Below are 23,551 nucleotides of genomic sequence, written 5' to 3'. Positions count from 1 at the left end.
ACAACTGGTGCAGCGTGAGAAAAATCTTGGAGACGGGAGTGAGAGGTTCATATTTTGGAGGCTGTTAATCTGAGATCATCGGCAGAATGTATAGCACGGGTAGGGTGGTGGACAGAGATGAGATGAGGGAGGAGATGTAAGAAGGTGCAGCACTGTGGAGAGCTTTGTGGGTGAGTGTAATAAGTTTCAATTGTATTCTAAAGTGAATGGGCAACCGGTATAGTAACTGGCACAGGGTAAAGACATTGGTGTAGTGGTTGGTCAGAAAGATAAGCCAGGCTTCTGCATTAAGGATGGATTGGAGAGTTTAGTGAGGGGTAGACCGATTAGTAATGAGTTACAGTAGTCAAGACGAGAGTGAATCAGAGTGACGAGAGTTTTGGCTGAATCTGGAGATGTTTTGGAGGTGAAGGGGACAGAAGCGTGCAAGTGATTGAATATAAGGAGTAATGGAAAAATCAGAGGGCGTGCTGCCTAGGAGATATGGTAGTGCCACACACTGAGATGGAGATATCAGGTTTAGGTAGGTTAGTAGATGGTGGAAACAAAAGCACAAGGATATCAGTTTTCAAAAGATTTAGTTTGATAGAGATAAATGATGTTAGAGACGGCGGACAGACAATCACTGGTGTTTTGTATTAGAGCGGGGGTGATGTCACAGGAAGAGGTATATAATTGGGTGTCATCTTCGTAGAGATGGTACTGGAAGCCACATCTGCTGATAGTTTCTCCAATAGGGGCTGTGTAGAGATAAAACAGGAGAAGACCTTGGACTGATCCCTGAGGAACCCCCAACAGCAAGGGGAAGAGGTAGAACCAGCAAATGACACACTGAACCAGCAGTCAGTTAAAGAGGCTCTGTCACCAGATTTTGCAACCCCTATCTCCTATTGCAGCAGATCGGCGCTGCAATGTAGATAAGAGCAACGTTTTTTGTTTTTTTTAAAACGAGCATTTTTGGCCAAGTTATGACCATTTTTATATTTATGCAAATGAGGCTTTCTAAAGTACAACTGGGCGTGTTTAAAGTTAAAGTACAACTGGGCGTGTATTGTGTATGTACATCTGGGCGTTTTTACTTCTTTTACTAGCTGGGCGTTGTGAATAGAAGTGTATGATGCTGACGAATCTGATTCGTCATCATACACTTCTATTCACAACGCCCTGCTAGTAAAACGCCCAGATGTACATACACAATACACGCCCAGTTGTACTTTAACTTTAAACACGCCCAGTTGTACTTTAGAAAGCCTCATTTGCATAAATATAAAAATGGTCATAACTTGGCCAAAAATGCTCGTTTTAAAAAAAACAAAAACGTTACTGTTATCTACATTGCAGCGCCGATCTGCTGCAATAGGAGATAGGGGTTGCAAAATCTGGTGACAGAGCCTCTTTAAATAGGAAGAAAACCAAGAGATAGCAGTGTCCTTAAGACCAATAGATTGGAGCATATTGAGTAAGACTTGGTGGTCTACATTGTCACACACTGCAGAGAGATCTATGGAACTCAATATAGAGTATTTGCCGATAGATTTAGCCTTGAGGAGATCATTTGTAGTGTAGAGTGTGGAAACCAGATTGGAAGGTTAGCAGAGAGATAGGAGATTAGGCAAGAGTAGACCAAGCGTTCCAGGAGTTTAGAGATGAAGGGGAGATTTGAGACACGCTGGTAGTTAGCGCAGGACTGTTCAAGTGATGTTTTTTTCAGTAATGGGATTATAACGGCATGTTTAAAAGAGGAGGGAAAGATCACAGCAGAAAGAGAGGTTAAATATTTTTAGTTAGATAATAGGATCACTAACGCAGGTAGTTGAGTGAAAAGAAGAAAGGTGCCTTTTCTGTTATTGGGCCATATGCTGAAAGTGAAGAAGAGGAAGTCTGGGAGGGAAGGTGATCGATTCTTCTAGGGGACCGGGAAATAACCATGCCAGATGTTGTCAATTTTAACTTTAATATAAGTAACCAGGTCTTCAGCACTGAGATCTGTGATAGACGTCTGCAGTTTAGGACTAAGGAGAGAGTAAAAAGTATCAAAGAGTGGTTTTGGATTGTGATATAGTGTGAAGATGAGAGCGGTAAAATAGACTTATTTGGCACGGGGACGGTGCAGAGTTCTAAGTTTGAGCATGAATATGCAATGGAAGGAATTTGTTGATATATTAAATTTTCTCCACAGGTGTTCGACGCATCTCCAGTCTTTATGTGTAGTAGAATGGGCGTATTTTTCGGACTAGAAGACGCCGTTTTTAGCAAGAATAAATCTTGCTAAGAAGTCCCTGCGTCTTATAGTCGGCAGTCAAGGGACCCGGCAGCGTCAGGCCCCCTGACCGCTCCTTACTTAACCCCTTCCCGACCCGTGATGTGTCGGCATGTCACGTTGGGTATGTAGACCCACTGGGCCGTACCGCCTTGATGGTATTGCAGCTGGCCAACAGGACACAGGTAACAGTCTATAGTTCGTATAGTGTACCTGTAGACAGTAGCAAGACTGGCTCGGCTGGGACTAGGCAGCAGGCAGGCACCAATCGTGGCGCAGCAGGACAGACGTGGTACACAGCACAGCACGACTTCAGCTCAACACGACTCTTGACCAGGATAGCACAGGATAGAGGATACAGGAACGGGGAATACTGGGAACTGGGAAACACTTAGGAGACCATTTGCATGGACATACTAGGATAATGACAACAAGCCTCAGGCATTGGAGGGAGGGGCACAGCCTTTCTTATAGTTCAGGGTGCTCTGGGAGCAATCAGCTCAATCTCCCACCTGTGTGCGACCTGGCTCCTTGTCTGGACTAAGCTCGCGAGCGCACCCTGGTGGTCACTGTGGAACAGGACGGCTTCATGTGCAGACGTCTCTGGAGAGAAGGGCGTCGACCGGATGGAAGGAGTTCGTGGTCAGCGACCACAGAATTTACACGGCATATCATGGAGCGGGAAGGGGATGATGTATGGAGCGGGCTCACACACTGAGCCCGCTCCATACACTGCAGGTATCAGCTTCTGACACGCGGCTCTAATGGCCAGGAACAGCGATCGCACTGTTCCTGGCCGTTTAACTAGCTAAATTCTGCGGTCAATAGCGACCGCGGCATTTATAGTGGTTTTTCCATGAAAGACATTTATGACATATCCACAGGATAAATCATATATGTCAGATAGATGCGGGTCCCACCTCTGGGACCCACATCTATCTCTAGAACGGGGCCCCGTTCTATCTTACCCGGCTCCGCTGTCTTGCGGCCACTTCCTGGTTACATTGTCGAGTTACGCAAACACTGTAACTCACTGAGCTACGCAGTTTCCGTAGCTCCCATAGAACTGAATAGTAGTTACGGAAACAGCGTAGCCTGCTACGCTGCTTCGGTAATTGCCATTCACTACTATGAGAGTTACGGAAACAGCTCAGCGAGTTACGCTGTTTCCGTAACTCATTTATGTAGTGCACCAGCGATCTAATGATCGCTGGTTCAAGTCCCCTAGGAGAACTAACAAAAAGTTTTAAAAAAACAACACCTTTTCCCATTTTTCCCTAAGCACAACATAAATAAAAAAAATTGGTATCGCTGCGTCTGTAAAAGTGTGAAACTATTACAATATAGAATTATTTGACACAGTGAACTGCGTAAAAAAAAAATTTAAAACCCTAAAATTGTTGTCTTTTGGTCACCATAGCGCTAAAAAGAATTAAATGAAAAGTGATAAAAAAATCGTATGTGCCCAAAAAAATTATGCTAATGAAAACGACACAAAAAACAAGCCCTCACACCGCTCAAACAATGGAAAAATATAATTTATGGCTCTCAGAATGTGGTGAAACTGAACAAATAATTTTTTTTAACCAATAGTTTTTTCTTTGTAAAAGGAGTAAAATATGAATTTTTTTCCTATTTTCTGTTGTCTAAAACCTGGGTGTGTCTTTTAGTCAGGTGCGTCTTATAGTACGAAAAATACGGTATTAAGTTGTGAAAGGCCTAGGTTAAACAGAACCTTTCACCTGCCCATACATGTGCAGCTCGAGTCCACCATGTAATAGGCACTGCTGTACAGACCTTGTCTCACTTTAAAAAAAATTCCTATCCTCTTCCGTTATTTAGATATCGGTGCCGTTATATTTGGCACCCGATATGTAAATAACCCCCTGAACTGTCACTTGGGCGAGTAAATTGCATGGGGGCGTGTCACAGGTGCTTCTTCTTCTGTTCCGTGCGGCGGGAGTATCCTCTGCAGCAAGATCACAGTCTTGTCTGCTGAGAGCTGAAGAGTGAGAGCGTGCGCCCACACGCATGCGCACGCAGCCGCTGCAGACGATACTCCCGCCGCCACGGAACAGAAGAAAAAGAATTCACCTTCTTCTGTTCTGTTCAAAGGTGGCGGCGGAACTGTGCGTTGCGCGAGATCACACAGTCTTTCCTTCACTGTATGACAAGAGGAGAAGAGTGTGCGCTCACGCGGCGGGAGTATCGTCTGCAGCGGCGTAGCGGCTCTGTGCGCATGCGTGCGGGCGCGCGATCTCACTCTTCAGCTCTCGGCAGACAAGGACGACAAGACTGTGTGATCTCGCTGCTGAGGATACTCCCATCGCACGGAACAGAAGAAGAATTCACATCTTCTCCTCTTCTGTTTCGTGGCGGCGGAGTTGTGCGCGCACACACGCTCTCCTCTCTCTCCATTTCTTGTCAGACGGTGGAGGATAGACTGTGTGTTCTCCCGAGAGAGATCACACAGCAAAATCAGCTGATTGGACAGTCACAGCCATAGTAACACACCCCATGCCATTTACACGCCCCATTGACAGTTCAGGGGGTTATTTACATATCGGGCGTCAAATTTAATGGCACCGATATCTAAATAACGGAGGAATATAGGAAATTTAGGAAAAAATTTAAAGGGAGACAAGGTTTGTGCAGCAGTGCATGGTGGACTCAGCTGCACATGTATGGGCAGGTGAAAGGTTTTTTTTAAAGATAGAGACTGAGAAGCAGATGAGGAGATTCGGTTATCAATTAGGATGTTAAAGGGAACCTGTCACCAGCATTTCACCTATTGAACTCTACTCACCCCTTGCTGGCCACTGCTGTCAAAAGTTCATGGATGCCATTTGGAAGGAGAATGTTCAGTGAGGCAGATTTACTGTTTAGTTTCATACGCCAGTCTTCGCTCTCTGCTCTGCCAGAGTAAGATAACACCGATTTACTAAAAGCCCATGCCCCTTAATAAATCTGTTGCATCTTTCCACTGGCCATGTGCCATTCTATACCTCTCCATCGGACATAAAATAAAAAAATTGGATGCTCACCTTCTCTTCGCTTCTTCACTCCAAGTCCCCTTACGGCTCTCACTACAGGCCGCGGCACATACAAGTTAATGATGCCGAGCAGCATCAGGGCCTTATATGCGAAACGGCACTCAAAGTCCTAAATGCTGCTTCACATAAAATGTCCTGGCACTGCCCGGTGTTAGCACATTGTATGAGCTGCGGCATGCTGAGGGAACCTGATGGGACCCAGAGGGGAGAAGTAAAGAGGAGCAGTTAGGATGAGTATATAGTTTTTTTTTTTATTATTGTCCGATTGTGGGGTTGTCTGTTCGGTGGAGGGTGCAAGCTACAGCGCTCGACACGAGCGTCTACTTTTCTCTGCCCCACAGAGTGAAAGCTACGCCAGCTAGGAGCTGGTGTAGATTTTTGCTAATATTTATGCTAGCTTTCTGGCGTAAATTTGAATAAATTTGCCAGGGTCCTTTTTTTAAAAGAAAAAAAAAACTGGCGAGGGCAGCATAAAAGGCCAAAGTAGCAACTTTCAGTGCAAATTGTGTCTTTGGGGCCTTTTTCCAACTTCTCTACTGGCTTAGAAAGGTTGATAAATTGCCCCCTATTTGTACTCCAAAATGGTGCCATTACAAAGTACAACTCGTCCTGCAAAAAACAAGCCAGCTACGTCAATGGAAATATTTTAAAGTTAGGGTGCTCTGAACGCAGTAATGAAAAAAACACTGCTGTGTCCTTGGGCCTTAAAGTATCTGTGTCCTCAAGGCGTTAATTGAAAATCAAATTAACAAAATATGTTTTATGTGTAGTGCAATTCACTTTTAATTATGTTACCTTTTAGATTTTTAAATAAGAGTATATTTCTATTCACTCTTGTCAAAGAGCAACCCCTCTTGCTAGCGTCTTCTCAACTTTTGCATAATGCAGAGTGATTGTTTTTATATTTGCCAAGTTAACAGAAGGTCTAACTACAGAAATTTATTTAGTGGTATATGAAAAGAAACCGCATCAATCGGCAGGAATTTAATTTTTGGTGATAAGTTGCATACATTCCTTCCTATATGAATTCACATATTACAGCCTTTTCATATTTAAAGAAAGACTCTGGTAGTAACACAATCTTAAAGACACTCCCCTTTCCAGTGCTACTTACCTAATGTTGTCCAGCACTGGGGACCAGCATTCTGTACATGTGGTTGAAGTGCTGATACCATCAATAGATTACGGACAATGGGCATAGTTGCCAACAGTCAGGAATTTGCTGGGACTGTCCCGAATTTACAGAGACCGTTCTGGCAAATTACTGTCCCGGACGTGTTTCCGGCAACTGCCGTATTCCTCAGGACTCAGATACAAATGAATATTATGGCAGAGCAGGAAACTATCTGCTCCCTGCTCTGCCATTCACTCCTCCTGGAGCGGAATCCCTGACTAGAGCGAGGTGACGCTCTGGCCGGAAATTCCGCTCCTCGAGGGAGCCCCTTACGTCCCTGTCCATACATGGACAGTGATGTCAGGGGCTCCTCCTGTAGCGAAATCCCTGGCCAGAGAGTTGCCGACTCTCTGACCAGGTATTCCGCTCCTAGAAGGAGCTTCTGACGTCAGGGGCTTCTCCTGGAGCGGAATGCTCGGCAAGAGCGTTACTGGCGCACTAGCTGGGGATCCTGCTCCTAGAGTTAGCCCCTGACATCACTGTCCATATATGGACAGTGACGTCAGGGGCTAATTATGAAGTGGAATTTCAAACCAGAGCAATGCCAACGCTCCGGCCAGAGATTTCACTCCTGGAGAAGCCCCGACATCACTTTCCATATATGGATAGTGACATCAGGAGCTCCTCCAGGAGAGGATTCCCTGGCCAGAGCGTCGGCAACGGTCTGGCTGGGGATTCCACTCCTAGAATGTTGCTACAGGGAGAGGGAGGGTGTGTAGCGCTATCTACACGAGGGAGGGGCATTATCTACAGGAGGGTGTGTGTGTGGCACTATCTACAGGGGGTGTGTGTGTGGCACTATCTGCAGGGGGCATGCCACTATCTACAGGGTGTGTGTGTGTGCCACTATCTACAAGGGGGGGGTCTGTGTGACTTTATCTACAAGGGTGTGTGTGACACTTACATATTAGGATACTATTCATCTACTAGGGGGGAATTTGGCAGTGTCTACAAGGAGAGGGGTATGTGTGGCAATATCTACAAGGGGGGGTGTGGCAATATCTACAAGGGGGGGTGTGGCACTATCTACTAGGGGGAGAATGTGGCAATATCTACAGGGAGGACTGTGTGGCACTATCTACAAGGGGAGGCTGTGTCGCAGTATCTGCAAGAGAGGGTTGTGGCACTATCTACAGTCAGGGCTGTGTGGCACTATCTACCAAGCGGGTGGGGGGGGGGGTGGAGTGTCATCTAAAAGTGGAGGCTGTTCATTAGCCCCAGTTATACAATCTTTTTTCAGGCACACTGACCGCTTTAATTTATTTTCTTATGTTAACTTCTTTATATAACTATATTGCTTGTAAAATGTACAAATGGTTTTACGCTCGAGTTACATAAAACAAAATTTGAAAAACAATTATACCTCATTGATCGGTAGAGAAAGCAAAAATGGCTAGTGGGAAGGAGATGTCGGGAAAGACATTGGGGGGGGGGGGGAGGGTGTACACCAAACTGAATCTTTGCCCCGGGCTGAGGAGAACCTAGCTATGCCTCTGCTTAAAGTAATGGTGTACCAAATACAAATATTTTTCAGTGTATGGGTTCAATGGTAATGCTGTGTTTTCACACACAGAATGTGGCCACCAACCAGACTTGTTCTGACCTGCTGTGTACAGAGATATTGGAGTAATCGTAAGAGCATATGGGATGTAGGAAGTTTTTTATGTGTGTTAGTACTGCAGTTTATAATTAAATGCTTCTTCTATTTTAGGAGGGAGCGGGTTAAAAGTACCATCTGTTATTCTTTTAAATATTATTGATATGAAAGAAAAAAAATTCTTGGCTGGCCTTTGAGAAGAATGTGAAAAGGAAATAATGTCCAGTGTTGCATGCCAGATTCCTTTCAGTTTGAAATATGGAAATCTTAGGCCCTGGCAGGAACGGCCTCGTACACCCGGGGCCTCGAAATGATTACATCAGGAAGCGAGGGGAAAAATGTGTTTTTCAGCACGTTTGGCACCAATTTACCAAGCCACTTTGTCCAAGAAATGTTTAAATTAAACGAATGCCTGAAAGCTACAGAATGTACTCCAAATGAACGTAACTCTGGAAAAGAACTATTGCTGTAAAGAGGCCAGGATTATTTATTAGTGAGTGCTTTACTTGTATTTGCATTCAGTGCTTGATTCATAAATCCTCAATCAGAATGACCATTATAACCGTGTAAAATTTCAGGTCAGAGGTTTCTACAGACCTAACATAATGGTCTATTATTATCTAGAATGAACCCCTCAGCTATATGACAGGTTTGTAAATCAGTGTTGTTCTGTACATTAAAAATATGAAAATATAGTGTCACGTTCGATATGTGGACCCACTGGGCCGTACCGCCTTGATGGTATGGCAGCTGGCCAACAGTACACAGGTCACAGTCTATAGTTTGTATAGTGTACCTGTGGTAGCTCAGACAGTAGCAAGACATGCTCGGCTGGGACTAGGCAGCAGGCAGGCGCCAGGCGTTGCGCAGCAGGACAGGCGTGGTACACAGCACAGCACGACTTCAGCTCAACACGGCACTTGACCAGGATAGCACGGGATACAGGTTACAGGTAGCAGGAACGGGGAACACTGCGAACTGGAAAACACTTAGGAGACCATTTGCATAGACATACTAGGATGACGACAACAAGGCTCAGGCATGGCAGGAAGAGTTTGGCCCCTTCTTATAGTCCAGGGTGCTCTCGGAGCAATCAGCTCAATCTCCGACCTGTGTGCGACCTGGCTCCTTGTCTGGACTGAGATCGCGAGCGCACCCTGGTGGTCACTGTGGAACAGGACGGCCGCATGTGCAGACCTCTCCTGTGAGAAGGGCGTCGACTGGATGGAAAGAGTTCGTGGTCAGCGACCACAGACGTTACATATAGTAATATCTTACCACTACAGTATATTGTAATGTGAGTGGTCCAAATCCTGAAGCTGACCTACTGAGAGAATCTAATGATAGTATACTACCTTTTCATTTCTGTCAGGTGCGGTATTATTATGGAAATAAATCCACAAATACATCAATCCAAATAAACAAATGCATCAAAATCAGCTTTTTGCCTGGCTTGTATTTGGACAGATATGTGTTTATATGTGGGGACATGAATGTGTTTGGTGATTAGAATCCACACAAGATCTTCATGACAACACTGCAACTGATGGAAATCCGAACAGTTAATTTCATTGGAAACTCTCAGTAGTGCAGCTGCAGGCTTTGGGCCTATAACTTCAAGCGATCATATACCTGCATAGGAGTAAGAAATGTAAAAATGTTTTGTTTTTTTTTACATTTTCTAAAGGACATTTTCTTTTGGCAGATTCCTGTTAATCGTATTGCTGCTTGAGGGAAGCTATGAATACAATGTAAATGTAGTGTGTCATCAGAGATTTATCAGATACTTAATAAAGCCAAGCTAGGGGATACAAAAACAACCACTTATTACCAGTTTAAAACCTGAAGTACCAATTTGGATCACCCGCAATCAGGGCCGCACTGTCCATGAGGCAAGATGAGCATCTTGCCTCAGGCCGCCTGCTGCCTCACTGAGGGGGCGGTGGCGCCACTGAACTAGCCACCACCACCCCCTCCTGCAGTACACAATTATATGCATAAGTGCTGAATGCCGGGGCACGTTTCGTGCCAGACTATTCAGAGCCTTTCAATGACCTAAGCATCCGCTTGCGTTGTTGAATGACAGGGCAAGGCACCCTGCCAATCAGTGACTTTCAATGACGAAAGTGGCGCGATGATGTCATTGTGCCATTTGCGTTCAGCCCCAGCAGACCTGCATTGCAAGAGGACGGTGCGGTAACGGGTTTAGGTGAGTATGTAAAGTTTTTTTTTTTCTGTTAAAAAGTGTGAGGGGCTAAATGCGGAGCATTATCTACAGGGGAAGGGGGGCTATATATGGAGCACTATCTACAAGGATGTGCTATATGTGGGGCACTATGTACAGGGGGGCTATATGTAGGGCACTATCTACAGGTGGGCTATATGTGGAGCACTATCTACAGGGTAGGCTGTATGTGGGGCACTATCTATAGGGGGGCTATATGTGGAGCACAATCTACAGGGGGGCTATATGAGGGGCACTATCTACAAGGGGGCTATATGTGTGGCACTATCTACAGGGGGCTATATGTGGGGCACTATCTACAGGGGGGCTATATGTGGAGCACTATCTACAGGGGGCACTATATTTGGGGCACTAACTACAGGGGGCTATATGTGGGGCACTATCTACAGGGGGCTATATTTGGAGCACTCTACAAGGTGGCTATATGTGGAGCATTATCTATAGGTGGGGGCTATATGTGGGGCACTATCTACAGAGGGGCTATATTTGGGGCACCATCTATAGGGGAGGGCTATATGTGGGGCACTATCCACAGGGGCTATAATCTGCAGTGGGATCTATGGGGGCACTACAGGGGCTGTATGTGGGGCACTATCTACAGGGACTACTATCTACAGGGTGATCTATGTAGGGCACTATCTACTGGGGCACTGTCTACAGGGGGCTCTATGTGTGGTACTGTCTACAGGGGGCTCTATGTGGGGCACTGACTACAGGTGTCGCTATGTGGGGCACTGACTACAGGGGACTCTATGGGGGGCACTGTCTACAGGGGGCAGTATCTACAGAGGGCACTGTCTGTGTGGGGCGGGACACAATGTATGGTACTATTATAATTAGATGTGCAGTGTATGGTACTATTACATTTAGGGGCGTAGTGTGAATGAGAATTTTATCTTCGTTTATAGGTGCAGAAATGTTTGAAAAGTGAGAAGCTGGAGACATCTGAGCGGCAAACTGCAGAAATGGGCTGTGGCCGGGAGAAGTCATCATAGAGGTCTGAAGCGGATGGAGAAGAAAAGAGAAAAAGAACAACAAGAATCTGAGCAATCGGCACCTATGAGTTACTTAATTTAAATGTTTATTCTGCCTCTAATAAGTACTGTAGTCACTGTATGATCTGCAGCGAGATGATGGGTGGTATGATATTTTTTTTTTTGTGAGGCTGCTAGTTTAGAGCAGCCAGGGGGGTGTCAATCAAGATCTGGGGGCCACCATTTCAATTTTCACCTCAGGCAGCAGAAAAGCTAGAATCGGCTCTGCCTGCAATGTGCACCAACTGAAAATCCAACACTTTGCTTACCAGTAATTACTGAACCTGGTTACATGTTATCTGGGCTTTGAATGATCTCAAACTATTATCTCGGGTATTTGATGTATTTCTCCACAGTTGAAATATGTTGCACTTCCCCAATCTTTTAATAAACAGCCGGATATACTTACTTGACTGTTTCCTTATTTAGCACATGGGTCAAGAATTTCATATTAGAATTTACAAAGGAGGGGATTTTAATACCTACCGCTAACCGGACCTACTGTTCACCTATTAGTCAATTTAATAATTTAACTTGCTAATGATAGGAATCCGTGCTCCTATCTCTATACCATACATGCCTGTAATCATACAGGTAATCTACCTTTATGTCCGGTCCTAGGTAGTGACAATTTTAATACAATTCTATGTGGTCTGTCTTGCTATACGTAGCTTAATAAAGTTTGTTCTACTATTAATCGGTGGTTGGGAAATTGGGCTTGGTTGTCTGCAGGCAATCCCCTCCTTTGTAAATTGTATATTGCGCCCGCCAACTACCTGGGGTCACCGCCACGTCTTGTTCTCCCAAGAATTTCATATTAGGATACTATTCATGCATGGACCTAAAATAATATGACAATACTGGTTATATATTAGCCTTGGCTTCAACCTTTGTATGCTGATCATTTCTTTTGCTCTTATGGACTTTATTTAGCTTTTGCTGATTTTTTTCTGGGCTGACCTACCATTTGTCATACGGGTACAACTGCATTGAATACGTTACACTATTGGATGTTGGCAAATCAGGTTGTCACAAGTTTTTATTTACAGTGACAATAATACAGTGCCCAATATTTTCAAGTACAAACTGCATAAAGCAACGGTTAAATCATATTTAGATTTACAGATTGATGAAGTCATTAAAATCATTGTGTGAAAAAAAGATTGAATGAGGATTTGCTCTGCTATTTGAGAAATATGTTGAGGACACAGCCATAGGAAATGTTGAATCACTTTGAACGATATAACAAGTGGTGGCAGAAAACCACCGATTATATGACATATCAGTCATTTCATAATTTATTATTAAATCTGTTTTCTGTCAGCCACAAAAGCGGACTTTGTCATTGTATGGACTATTTATATAATATGATTATATCCAATCTTAGCTTCCTCTAGGTTAAATCTAAGATAGGCAACTCTTTCTCATAACTGATGTTTTAGTAATCCAGTTGCCCTACTATGCACTATTATGTAGACCTAGCCTATCTTTTAATGATCTGTGTCCAAAATGTAATTTTATATTGCAGGTTAGGCTGCGCTAATGTTTCTTAAAATGGTAATATTATAGAATGTAATAGTAATATTTTGCTTCTCCCCTAAAGTGCCCCCCGCTCCAGCTCGTTCTCTGCGGGTCCGTTCCCGAGAAGGTCCTGCAGCGGTCATGTGCTGCTCTTCAGTCACGTGCCACTGCAGTGAATTGCCATCCCTTGCCCTGCTGACGATTTTGAAAAGTCCGGGATAACCCCTTTAAAGGGGTTGTCCGGGCACGGGAAGTTTTTTCATATTGATGACCTATCCTGTGGTTAGGCCCCTTTGTTGGGTATTTAATTTTCACATGGGTGTTATGGATATTGATTAACTTTATTCCTTAAAGGGGTATACCCAGAATCGACAATTATCACCTATCCACAGGATAGGTGATAATTGTCTGATCACTGGGAGCCCACCCCTGGGACCATCACCAATCGTGAGAATGGGCGTCAGGAACTCCCGTTCCTCCTCACTTAACATCCCGCAGTGAGGAGGAGCTTGAATGGAGCAGTGATTGAGCATGCGCCCTCTGCTCTATTACATGTCTATGGGACTGACAGAAACAGCCGAGTCTGTACTCGGCTGTTTCTATTATTTCCATAGATTTTGAATGTAGTAGCAGCACGTATACGCGACCACTGCTCTATTCAATGTCCTCTTTACTGCAGTCGATCAGTGAGGAGAAATGGTGGGGTACAGGACCCCCTTTCACGTGATCGTGGGGATTTTGGGGCCCTCAGCGATCAGACAGTTATAACCTATACTTTGGATAGGTAATATTTGTCGATTCTGGTACAATCCATAAATATATTAATAATTAAAAAATCTAACATGTATTTCATACTGTTTACTCCGTATAGTATAATTTTTTTTTTTTTAATTTCTGAAGGTAATCTCACGTCTCCACTAACAGACCCCATTGACTTGTAATGAGTTCCGACAAGGTTTCTATAGTTTTGACAGAAAGAATAGCGCTATTCTTCTCATAAAATGTGGTGGAATTTGCTGCCAACACAAATGTGAACACAGCCTAAGGGTCCATTCATAGGAACGTGAATAACGTCCATGTGCTGCGCATGGAAATCACGTTCAGCACACTGACCCATTGATTTCAATGGGGCCGTTCACACATGCGTGACTTTTCTGCTGCGTGAAACTCAATGCATGTCCTATATTGGTGCGTTTTCATGCACCTACACGCCCATTGAAGTCTATGGGTGCATGAAAACCCATACGTGTGCAGTGCGTGATTTGCGCATCAATTCGATTGAAAATAAAAAATAAAATATGTGCTTTGCAGGTTCGTGAATAACGCATGCCATTCGCAAAGCACACTGATGAATAACGCAACACACACGGACCAGATTCACGCGCGTTTTTAACGTGCGTGAATCTGATAAGCTCGTGTGAATGAGGCCTTATTCAGTGTGATAATTATTAGATAATATGCAACATCTAGAAGGGGGCAAATTATTTTTTATTCAAATGTGTATAGGAAATTTCTCTGCCTATGCATTCAGTAGATTTTGCAATGAAGCCATAAGCAGATGACTATAGGTCTATTTCCTCAGAGAATACAATTTTGCCTTTTCAGTAATTGTGTAAACAGGATTTTGCTTGTATTAACTTCTGTGGGATCCCATCTTTTTACAGGGTCTTTATCCTTATTCTTACATTGTAATAAGCAAGATTAAAAAGTGGGCAATAGTTTTTGATCATTTTGCAGTTTTCTATATTACCATCTTGATTTTAGTGTTTTGGTGATACATTAGCCCAGGATTCTAAGGTTGGTGTGCCAGCCTCAGGAAGGACCCAGTGGACCATTACAAGGCGGCTCACGCTGATCTATCCAGGCGGTCCTTCCCTGCACCATCTGTGGCCAGACACCCTGGAACTGCATAACACGCACTGCTGGGTCTCCTCCTTGGAGGCATCCTCCCCTCTGCACACAAGCCCTGTTGCCATTTGGGCTCACTGGGTAGGAACTCTCCAACCCCGCAAGCCCCCACCTACAGCAGGTGTTATGCCTAGGAGCTCACTGGGACCGGCCTCTGCTGTGTCGGACTCTAATCCCGACACATTGAAGATGCTAGCGGCCATTCATACATGTCAAACCACCCTCACCCCACGTATTGGGGAGATTAAGGTTGATATTTCTCTTCTATGTCAGGATGCACAGCACACGAGAGAAAGGGTGACGGAGGTGGAAAATAGTCAGTACTCTGGAAGACCAAGCCCCTCCAATCTCTAGACGTCTTGGAGACATTGAACAGGGCTTCACCAGACTACATCAGCACCGGGACGTTCAGGAGAACAGACTGAGGCGGTGTAACCTTCGCTTTATAGGCTTGCCAGAGGGCTCAGAAGTCTCCTCTCCTGAATCCTTCTTGGAAAATTTGCTCACTACCACCTTTGGCAGGGAGAAATTCTCTGTTATGTTTGCAGTGGAGAGGGCGCATCGTATTCTGTCCAAACTTCCACCGCCGGGAGCTCCACCATGCACGTTTATTGCTAAACTCTATCCTTAACCCTTTCAGGGCCAAGCTCATTTTGGCCTTCAGGACCAGACCCATTTTTTCAAATCTGACACTTGTCACTTTATGTGGTAATAACTTCAGAATGCTTTTACCTATCCAATCGATTATTGGATTGTTTTCTCATGACATATTGTACTTTGTTAGTGAAAAAATTTGGTTGATAAATTCATTGCTTATTTGTGAAAAACACCACAATTTAGAGAAAATTTTAAGACATTATGATTTTTCTAATTTTAAATGTATCTGCTTGTAAAACAGATAGTAATACCACAGAAAATAGTTACTAATTAACATATCCCATATGTCTGCTTTTATGTTTGCATCGTTTTTTGAACATCCTTTTATTTTTCCAGGACGTTACAAGGCTTAGAACTTTAGCAGCTATTTCTCACATTTTTAAGAAAATTTCAAAAGGCTATATTTTCAGGGACGAGTTCAGTTCTGAAGTGGTTTTGAGGGCCCTATATATTAGAAACCCCCATAATACACCCCATTTTGAAAACTGCACCCCTCAAACTATTCAAAACCGCATTCAGAAAGGGTCTCAACCCTTTAGGCGTTTTACAGGAATTGAAGAAAAGTAGAGGTGACATTTTCAAATTAATTTTTTTTTTAACAAAATTAATTTGTAATACATTTTTTTCTGTAACACAGAAGGTTTTACCCGAGAAATGCATCTCAATATTTATTGCCCAAATTATGCAGTTTTTAGAAATATCCCACATGTGGCCCTAGTGTGCTAATGGACTGAAGTATCGGCCTCAGAAGCAAAGTAGCACCTAGAGGAGTTTGGGGCGTCCTTTTTATTAGAATATATTTTAGGCACCATGTCAGGTTTGAAGAGGTCTTGTGGTGCCAAAACAGTGGAAAAAAGTTACCCCATTTTTAAAACTACACCCCTCAGGGAATTTATCTAGGGGTATAGTTAGCATTTTTGACCCCACAGGTTTTTTGCTAAATTTATTCGAATTAGTCTATGAAAACCTCCTTTTTTTTCTGGAAAAACTTAGAATTTTCGAATTTTTGCAAGGAATAAAGGAGAAAAAGCAACCCAACATTAGAAAAGCAATTTCTCCCGATTACGGAAATACCCCATATGTGGTAATAAACAGCTGTTTGGACCCACGGCGGTGCTCAGAAGGGAAGGAACGCCATTTTGATTTTGGAGCGCCGATTTTACTGGAATGGTTTTCGGTGCCGTGCCGTGTTTGCAACGCCCTGGAGGGACTGAAACAGTGGAAACCCCCCGAAAAGTGACCCCATTTTGGAAACTATACCCCTCAAGAAATTTTTATAGTGGTATAGTATAACTTTTTTTTTTTGTCGACGGAGCTTTGTGAGGGCTTGTTTTTTGCGTGGCAAACTGTGGTTTTTATTGGTACCATGTTGGGGTACGTGGCACTTTTTGATCACTTTTTATTCAATTTTTTTGGAAACAACCTGACCAAAAAAGGAAATGCTGCCATTGTTTTGTATTGTATTTTTTTTACGGTGTTCACCGTGCGGGATAAATAATATGATATTTTTATAGGTCAGGCCAATACGAATGCGGCGATACTTATGTTTAGTTTTTATTCTAATTATAAAGGGCTTGATCAGGGAAACGGTGATTATTGTTTTTTTTATTACATAAAACTTTTATTTATATAAAACATTATTTTTTTACCTTTTTCAATTTTTTATTTTACACATACTAGGGGGTTGGAAGATCTGATCTTCGGATCCCCTGTACAATACACTGACCTACCTGTGTAGTGCAGTGTAGTGTAAGGGTATGTTCACACGCTAGACTAAAAACTTCAGAAAATACGGAGCTGTTTTCAAGAGAAAACAGCTCCTGATTTTCAGATGTTTTTTGTGCCACGCGCGATTTTTTACGCCGTTTTTGGAGCTTTTTTCACTATTACACTATTTCACTATTGGCTCCAAAAACGTCCCAAGAAGTGTCCTACACTTCATTTTCGCGGCCGTTTTTTTACGCGTAAAAAAACTCTGCGAAAAACGCTCCGTAACTGCTTCCCATTTTTCGGCCGTTTTTTGGGCGTTTACGGCCTTTGGCAGGACCTAATAGGTTCCCGTACCTGGCAACCAGGAAGCCATTGCTAGGCTTCATGGTTGCTATTGCAACCATCAGAACCCCGCAATATTTTGTGGGGGGCCAACGGGGTACAGAGGGAGCCCCCTCCCTCTGTGTCAATCAATTAAATGCCGCTGTTGCTATTGACAGCGGCATTTGACGGGTTAAAAGGCTGCGATCGGAGAGAACTGTGATCGCCGCCGTTGCAGCGGGATGTCAGCTGTATATTACAGCCGACACCCGCTAAAGTTGAAGCGCGCACTGCTTCTGTGCCCGCTTCATCCTCAGTGCATAACTGTACGCCCATTTGCGGGAACGACCCGCTAAAAAGGTCGTACAGTAACACCCGTTTGCGGGAAGGGGTTGAAGAGAGCAAGGATCAATTTTGTATGCCAACTCACGGATACCAGTTTACTCTGACTTTTCCATTGAGGTCCAGACGAAGAGCGCTTTGTTCCTCACTGCCAAGAAAAAGCTCAATGAACTTGATCTCTCGTACGCAATGATGTACCTTGCACGGCTGAAAGTTCTGGTGGATGGCAGATCACATTTCTTCACCACTCCCCAGGAAGTTCTCGACTGGCTGGAATCTCGTCTTCGTGGTTACGCTGGTTCTCCTTGTCTGCCGGATGTCTAATTACTGAAGTTTGTAGCTGTGTATCTCTACTGTCCTGCGGTTCCAAGTTTCTAGAATACTTCTAGGCTCTGACATTCTATGATGGAACTGTGGATCATTCGTTTATCGTATGGACACCTTCATTCTTCAGTATCCTTTTTCTGCTCGTGGGGTTGCGCCCTTGCACCCTTCTTTCATATGCTATTTGATAGTTACTGTTTGTAATTTGTACTACTGTTGTTACGACTACTTTTGGTTTCAGGGATACAAGACTTCATGCCTGCGTGCATGATAGTAGAGTGGGGGAGGGCATTCGTTTCCACCTGTTTTTTCTACATGTTTGTTTCCACAATGCATATCACGCTTCTAGTTTTTCCAGGTTTTAGGTGTATTATTTTGCTCATATACTGGTCCATCCTGATTGGTTGGGCCTAGGTTTGCACTTTTACCCTTTACCATGTCTTCTGACTTAGTATCTTTTTTAACATGGAATGTAAGGGGTCTTAACGACTGCAATAAGAGGGCCCTTGTATTTCAGTATTTACAAAAGCACGACTGTGATATTATATGCCTTCAGGAGACCCACATGACGGATGACTGGCTCCGTCGTCCGAATCGACCATGGATTTGTTGGTCATACCGTTCCACATTCACTAGTTTGGCTAGGGGTGTCTCACTATTGATAAAACGCTCTATCCACTTTCACCTGATAGATATGTCCTCGGACCCGAGTGGTAAGTTTATCCTGATACACGGTCTTCTTTATCATAAACCATTTCTCCTGATAGGTGTTTATGTTCCTCTTCCCTTTTCCCTTGCCATAATTAATACCATCTTGTCGTTTGTAACCAGTCACTCATCTGTGCCTAGTATCTGGCTGGGTGATTTTAATTCTACCTGGAATAAGCATTTAGACCAGTTCCTCCGCCCTGGCCAAGATCCTGTATCTCTGGCTCCCTCCTCCCTCCATTCTCTCCTTTTAGAATTTCATATTACAGATGCCTGGAGAACTATAAATCCTCTAACCCGACAATATTCTTGTTTCACTCAGTTTGAGGCTTTATCCCGTATTGCCTTAATGCTAGTACACACCACCCTCCTGATGGCTGTGGACTCTGCGGAGTATCTTTCCAGGTTTCGGCTCACTCCCCTGGCTGTTTACGTATTAGACTCCAAAATATACCCCCAAAAAAATCGCTGGCGATTGAACCTCTTTTGGCTGAAAATTCTCCCCCATCTGACTATTTCCAGACTAAGTGGCATCAGTTTTTTCTTGACAATGACGGCAGCGCTTCTCCTTCAGTTGTGTGGGACTCCTTCAAGGCATACGCACCTGGGGCACTCTCTGTCGCAATTAATGATTTAAAGAGAGACTTGGCACATAATGAACTTTAATGATGCCTTGGCGGCCGAACTTCAGTATATCAATGATCCGACCGGTTCGTTTGTACCACACCTCTTTGAATAATAAGGTTCAGAAAAAAGCATTCTTTTCCAAGCAATCATATTATGAACATGGTGAAAAATGTGGTCAACTTTTAGCCTGTATAGCCAAGGGTGATCGGGAACCCCCTGTGATATCACTGCTCGAGGTTTCAGATGGTGCCCAGTCCTTTGATCCACGGGTATTTTTATCCACCTTTCGTTCATATTATGAAACATTATATTCCTCACACATATCTGCCTCCTCCACAGAAATTGCTGAATATCTAGAGCAGATAACCCTCCCCTCACTATCGCCTGCCCACAGGGAGTATTTAGATGGTCACATTACTGCACAGGAGATTCTGGAGTCTATGGCCTCCTTCCAGACGTCTAAATCAGCTGGTAGTGGCGGCCTGCCTATTGAAATTTACAGGGCCCATGCTGATTTTTTTGGCTGCCTGTCTCCTGGATGTTTACCAGGCAGCTTTGGACTCTGGAGAACTGCCTCGTTCAATGAGGGAAGTGACGATAGTAGTACTGCCTAAACCGGGAAAAAAATCTGACACTATGCGATTCTTATTGCCCCATCTCACTCCTCCAGACTGACATTAAAATCATGGTGAAACTTTTGGCTAGACGACTTAATACGGTTATACTGTCCCTGATACACCCGGATCAGACAGGCTTTATGCCTGGCAAAGCCACAGCCATTAATCTACGCCGACTGATTTGCAGTACACTCATGAGGATATCGGCGCCCGGGTCATAGTCTCCCTAGATGTCGCTAAGGCCTTTGACCCAATAGAATGGGATTTCCTTTTTTTAACACTCGTGAAATTTGGATTTGGACCCGAGTTTATACAATGGGTTAAATTATTATAATCTGCCCCATCCTCATGAGTGGCAGTAAATGGCTGGACCTCGGACCCCTTCCCTTTTTATAGAGGTATCCGACAAGGTTGCCCTCTTTCCCCTGTATTGTTTGCGCTTGCAGTGGAACCTCTCGCTGAAATACTCAGACAAGAACCCCGTATCATAGGTTGTAGCATCCCCCTGTACAAGAAAAGGTCAGCATGTATGCTGATGACACCCTGTTGTATCTCGCTGACCCTGGGGTGTACCTGCATATAGTACTCTCTAGAATTACATGTTTGGGTTAAATTTCTGGTTTATCCATTAAGTGGTCTAAGTCCCATATTTTACCATTACTTAATTTTAATAAGGCCAATTTCCCCAGGATGAGGGCTTCAATGCAGGATATAGACTGGGAAGAACTAATGTCAAATAATGGTTCAAATGATAAATGGGAGTTTTTCAAATCTACTTTAGGTAATTATAGTGCAAAATTTATTCCTATAGGTAACAAGTATAAACGACTAAAATTAAACCCCACATGGCTTACACCTTCTGTAAAAAGGGCAATACATGACAAGAAAAGGGCATTTGAAAAATACAAATCTGAGGGTACATCTGTAGCCTTTTTTAAATTATAAAGAGTGTAATAAAATCTGTAAAAATGTAATAAAATTAGCAAAAATACAAAATGAAAGGCAGGTGGCCAAGGATAGTAAAACAAATCCCCAAAAATTCTTCAAGTATATAAATGCAAAAAAGCCAAGGTCTGAACATGTAGGACCCCTAAATAGAACCCCTAAATAGTGGTAATGGGGCGTTGGTCACAGGGGATCAAGAGAAGGCAGAGTTACTAAATGGGTTCTTTATCTCTGTATATACAACAGAAGAAAGAGCAGCTGATGTAGCCGGTGCCAGTGCTGTTAATGTATCTGTTGATATACTGAATTGGATGAATGTAGATATGGTCCAAGCTAAATTAAATAAAATAAATGTGCACAAGGCCCCAGTATCAGATGAGTTACACCCTAGAGTTCTTAAAGAGCTTAGTTCAGTTATTTCAGTCCCCATCATCATAATATTTAGAGATTCTCTAGTGACTGGTATGGTGCCAAGGGACTGGCGCAGGGCAAATGTGGTGCCTATTTTCAAAAAGGGCTCTAGGTATTCCCCGGGTAATTATAGACCAGTAAGCTTAACATCCATCGTGGGGAAAATGTTTGAGGGGCTATTGAGGGACTATATACAGGATTATGTGACAAAAAATAGTATTATAAGTGACAGCCAGCACCGTTTTACTAAGGACAGAAGTTGTCAAACTAACCTGATTTGTTTTTATGAAGAGGTGAGCAGAAGCCTAGACAGAGGGGCTGCTGTGGATATAGTGTTTTTGGACTTTGCAAAGGCATTTGACACTGTCCCTCATAGATGTCTAACGGGTAAATTAAGGACTATAGGTTTAGATAGTATAGTTTGTAATTGGATTGAGAATTGGCTCAAGGACCATATCCAGAGAGTTGTGGTCAAGGATTCCTACTCTGAATGGTCCCCGGTTATAAGTGGTGTACCCCAATGTCAATCAGCTGCTTCAAAGGCCAGCAAGATATTGTCGTGTATTAAAAGAGGCATGGACTCGCGGGACAGGGATATAATCTTACCGCTTTACAAAGCATTAGTGAGGCCTCATCTAGAATATGCAGTTCAGTTCTGGGCTCCAGTTCATAGAAAGGATGCCCTGGAGTTGGAAAAAATACAAAGAAGAGCAACGAAGCTAATAAGGGGCATGGAGAATCTAAGTTATGAGTAAAGATTAAAAGAATTAAACCTATTTAGCCTTGAAAAAAGATGACTAAGGGGCGACATGATTAACTTATATAAGTATATGAATGGCACATACAAAAAGTATGGTTAAATCCTGTTCCATGTAAAACCCCCTCAAAAAACAAGGGGGCACTCCCTTTGTCTGGAGAAAAAAAGGTTCAAGCTGCAGAGGCGACAAGCCTTCTTTACTGTGAGAACTGTGAATTTATGGAATAGTCAACCGCAGGAGCTGGTCACAGTAGGGACAGTAGATGGCTTTAATAAAGGCTTACATAATTTCCTAGAACAAACAATTATTAGCTCCTATGTGTAGAAATGTTTACCTTCCCTTTTCCCATCCCTTGGTTGAACTTGATGGACATGTGTCTTTTCTCAACCGTGCTAACTATGTAACTATATATCTGCCCCTGTTGCCTCGGTGATCTCTATCACACTTCTCTGGTCAACTTCGATTACATATCTTGGTATGCAGATTTCTTTTGTACTTGCAATGGACATGTTGTCTATACATCTCAATGCTCTGTATCTACTTCTGATGTTTTACAATAAACTTTATTTGTGAATTAATTTTTATTTTTTTAATTTCACATGGACATAAGTATTTAGACCCTTTGCTATGACACTTGAAATTTAGCTCTGGGGGCCCCCAATTTCTCTAGGTAACTTTTTTAATGTTTCTACACCTTCTTCATTGGAGTCCACCTGTGTAAATTCATTTGATTGGACATGATTTGGAAAGCCACACCCCTGTCTATATAAGGTCTCACAGCTGACAATGCATATCAGAGCAAAAACCAAGCCATGAGGAGGAAAGAACTGCCTGTAGAGCTCAGAGACAGGATTGTGTCGAGGCACAGATCTGGAGAAGGGTACAAAAAAAATTCTGCTGCACTGAAAGTTCCCAAGAGCACAGTGGCCTCCATAATTCTTAAATGGAAGAATTTTGGAACAACTAGGACTCTTCCAAGAGCTGATCGCCCCACCATACTAATTGTAGAGAATTGCCCAAGAGAGGTGACCAAGAGCCCAATGGTTACTCTGGCTGAGCTCCCAAGAGTGGCCAGAACATATCTTCTCCTCAGTAAAAGACACATGAAAGCCCACCCGGAGTTTGCAAAAAAGCACCTAATGGACTCTTAAACTGTGAGAAACAAGATTATTTGTGTAATGACCGGGGGGTAGGGAAACGGACAAGTGAGCCCTAATCTACCCGCCACTCTGTCCCTGCCTACTTGCAACGACCCGCCCTAGGCGACGGGGTACAACTGGGCGGCGGTCCCTGCACTCAGTAAGTGCACGACAAACACGACAAACATACAAGGGAATAC

At 43.5% G+C, this 23,551-nt stretch overlaps 1 protein-coding gene across 3 annotated transcripts in view; it reads left to right on the top strand.

The window, feature by feature from the left end:
* AFG2A (AAA ATPase AFG2A) overlaps positions 1–23,551 on the top strand; it is a 524,877-nt gene that overhangs the window by 166,246 nt on the left and 335,080 nt on the right. Inside the window, exon 14 of one of the 3 annotated variants that reach the window (XM_075860481.1) lies at positions 8,199–8,731. The exons of the other annotated variants lie outside the window; for them this stretch is intronic. Coding sequence (XP_075716596.1) covers positions 8,199–8,247 — 49 coding nt within the window. The 3' untranslated portion in view covers positions 8,248–8,731. Of the gene's footprint in view, positions 1–8,198; positions 8,732–23,551 lie in introns of those variants that run through there. 3 annotated transcript variants of the gene reach the window in all.

The sequence above is a fragment of the Rhinoderma darwinii genome, chromosome 1, assembly GCF_050947455.1.
Source record: "Rhinoderma darwinii isolate aRhiDar2 chromosome 1, aRhiDar2.hap1, whole genome shotgun sequence".
Lineage (NCBI taxonomy): Eukaryota > Metazoa > Chordata > Amphibia > Anura > Rhinodermatidae > Rhinoderma > Rhinoderma darwinii.
This window is presented reverse-complemented; position numbering and strand designations above follow the sequence as displayed.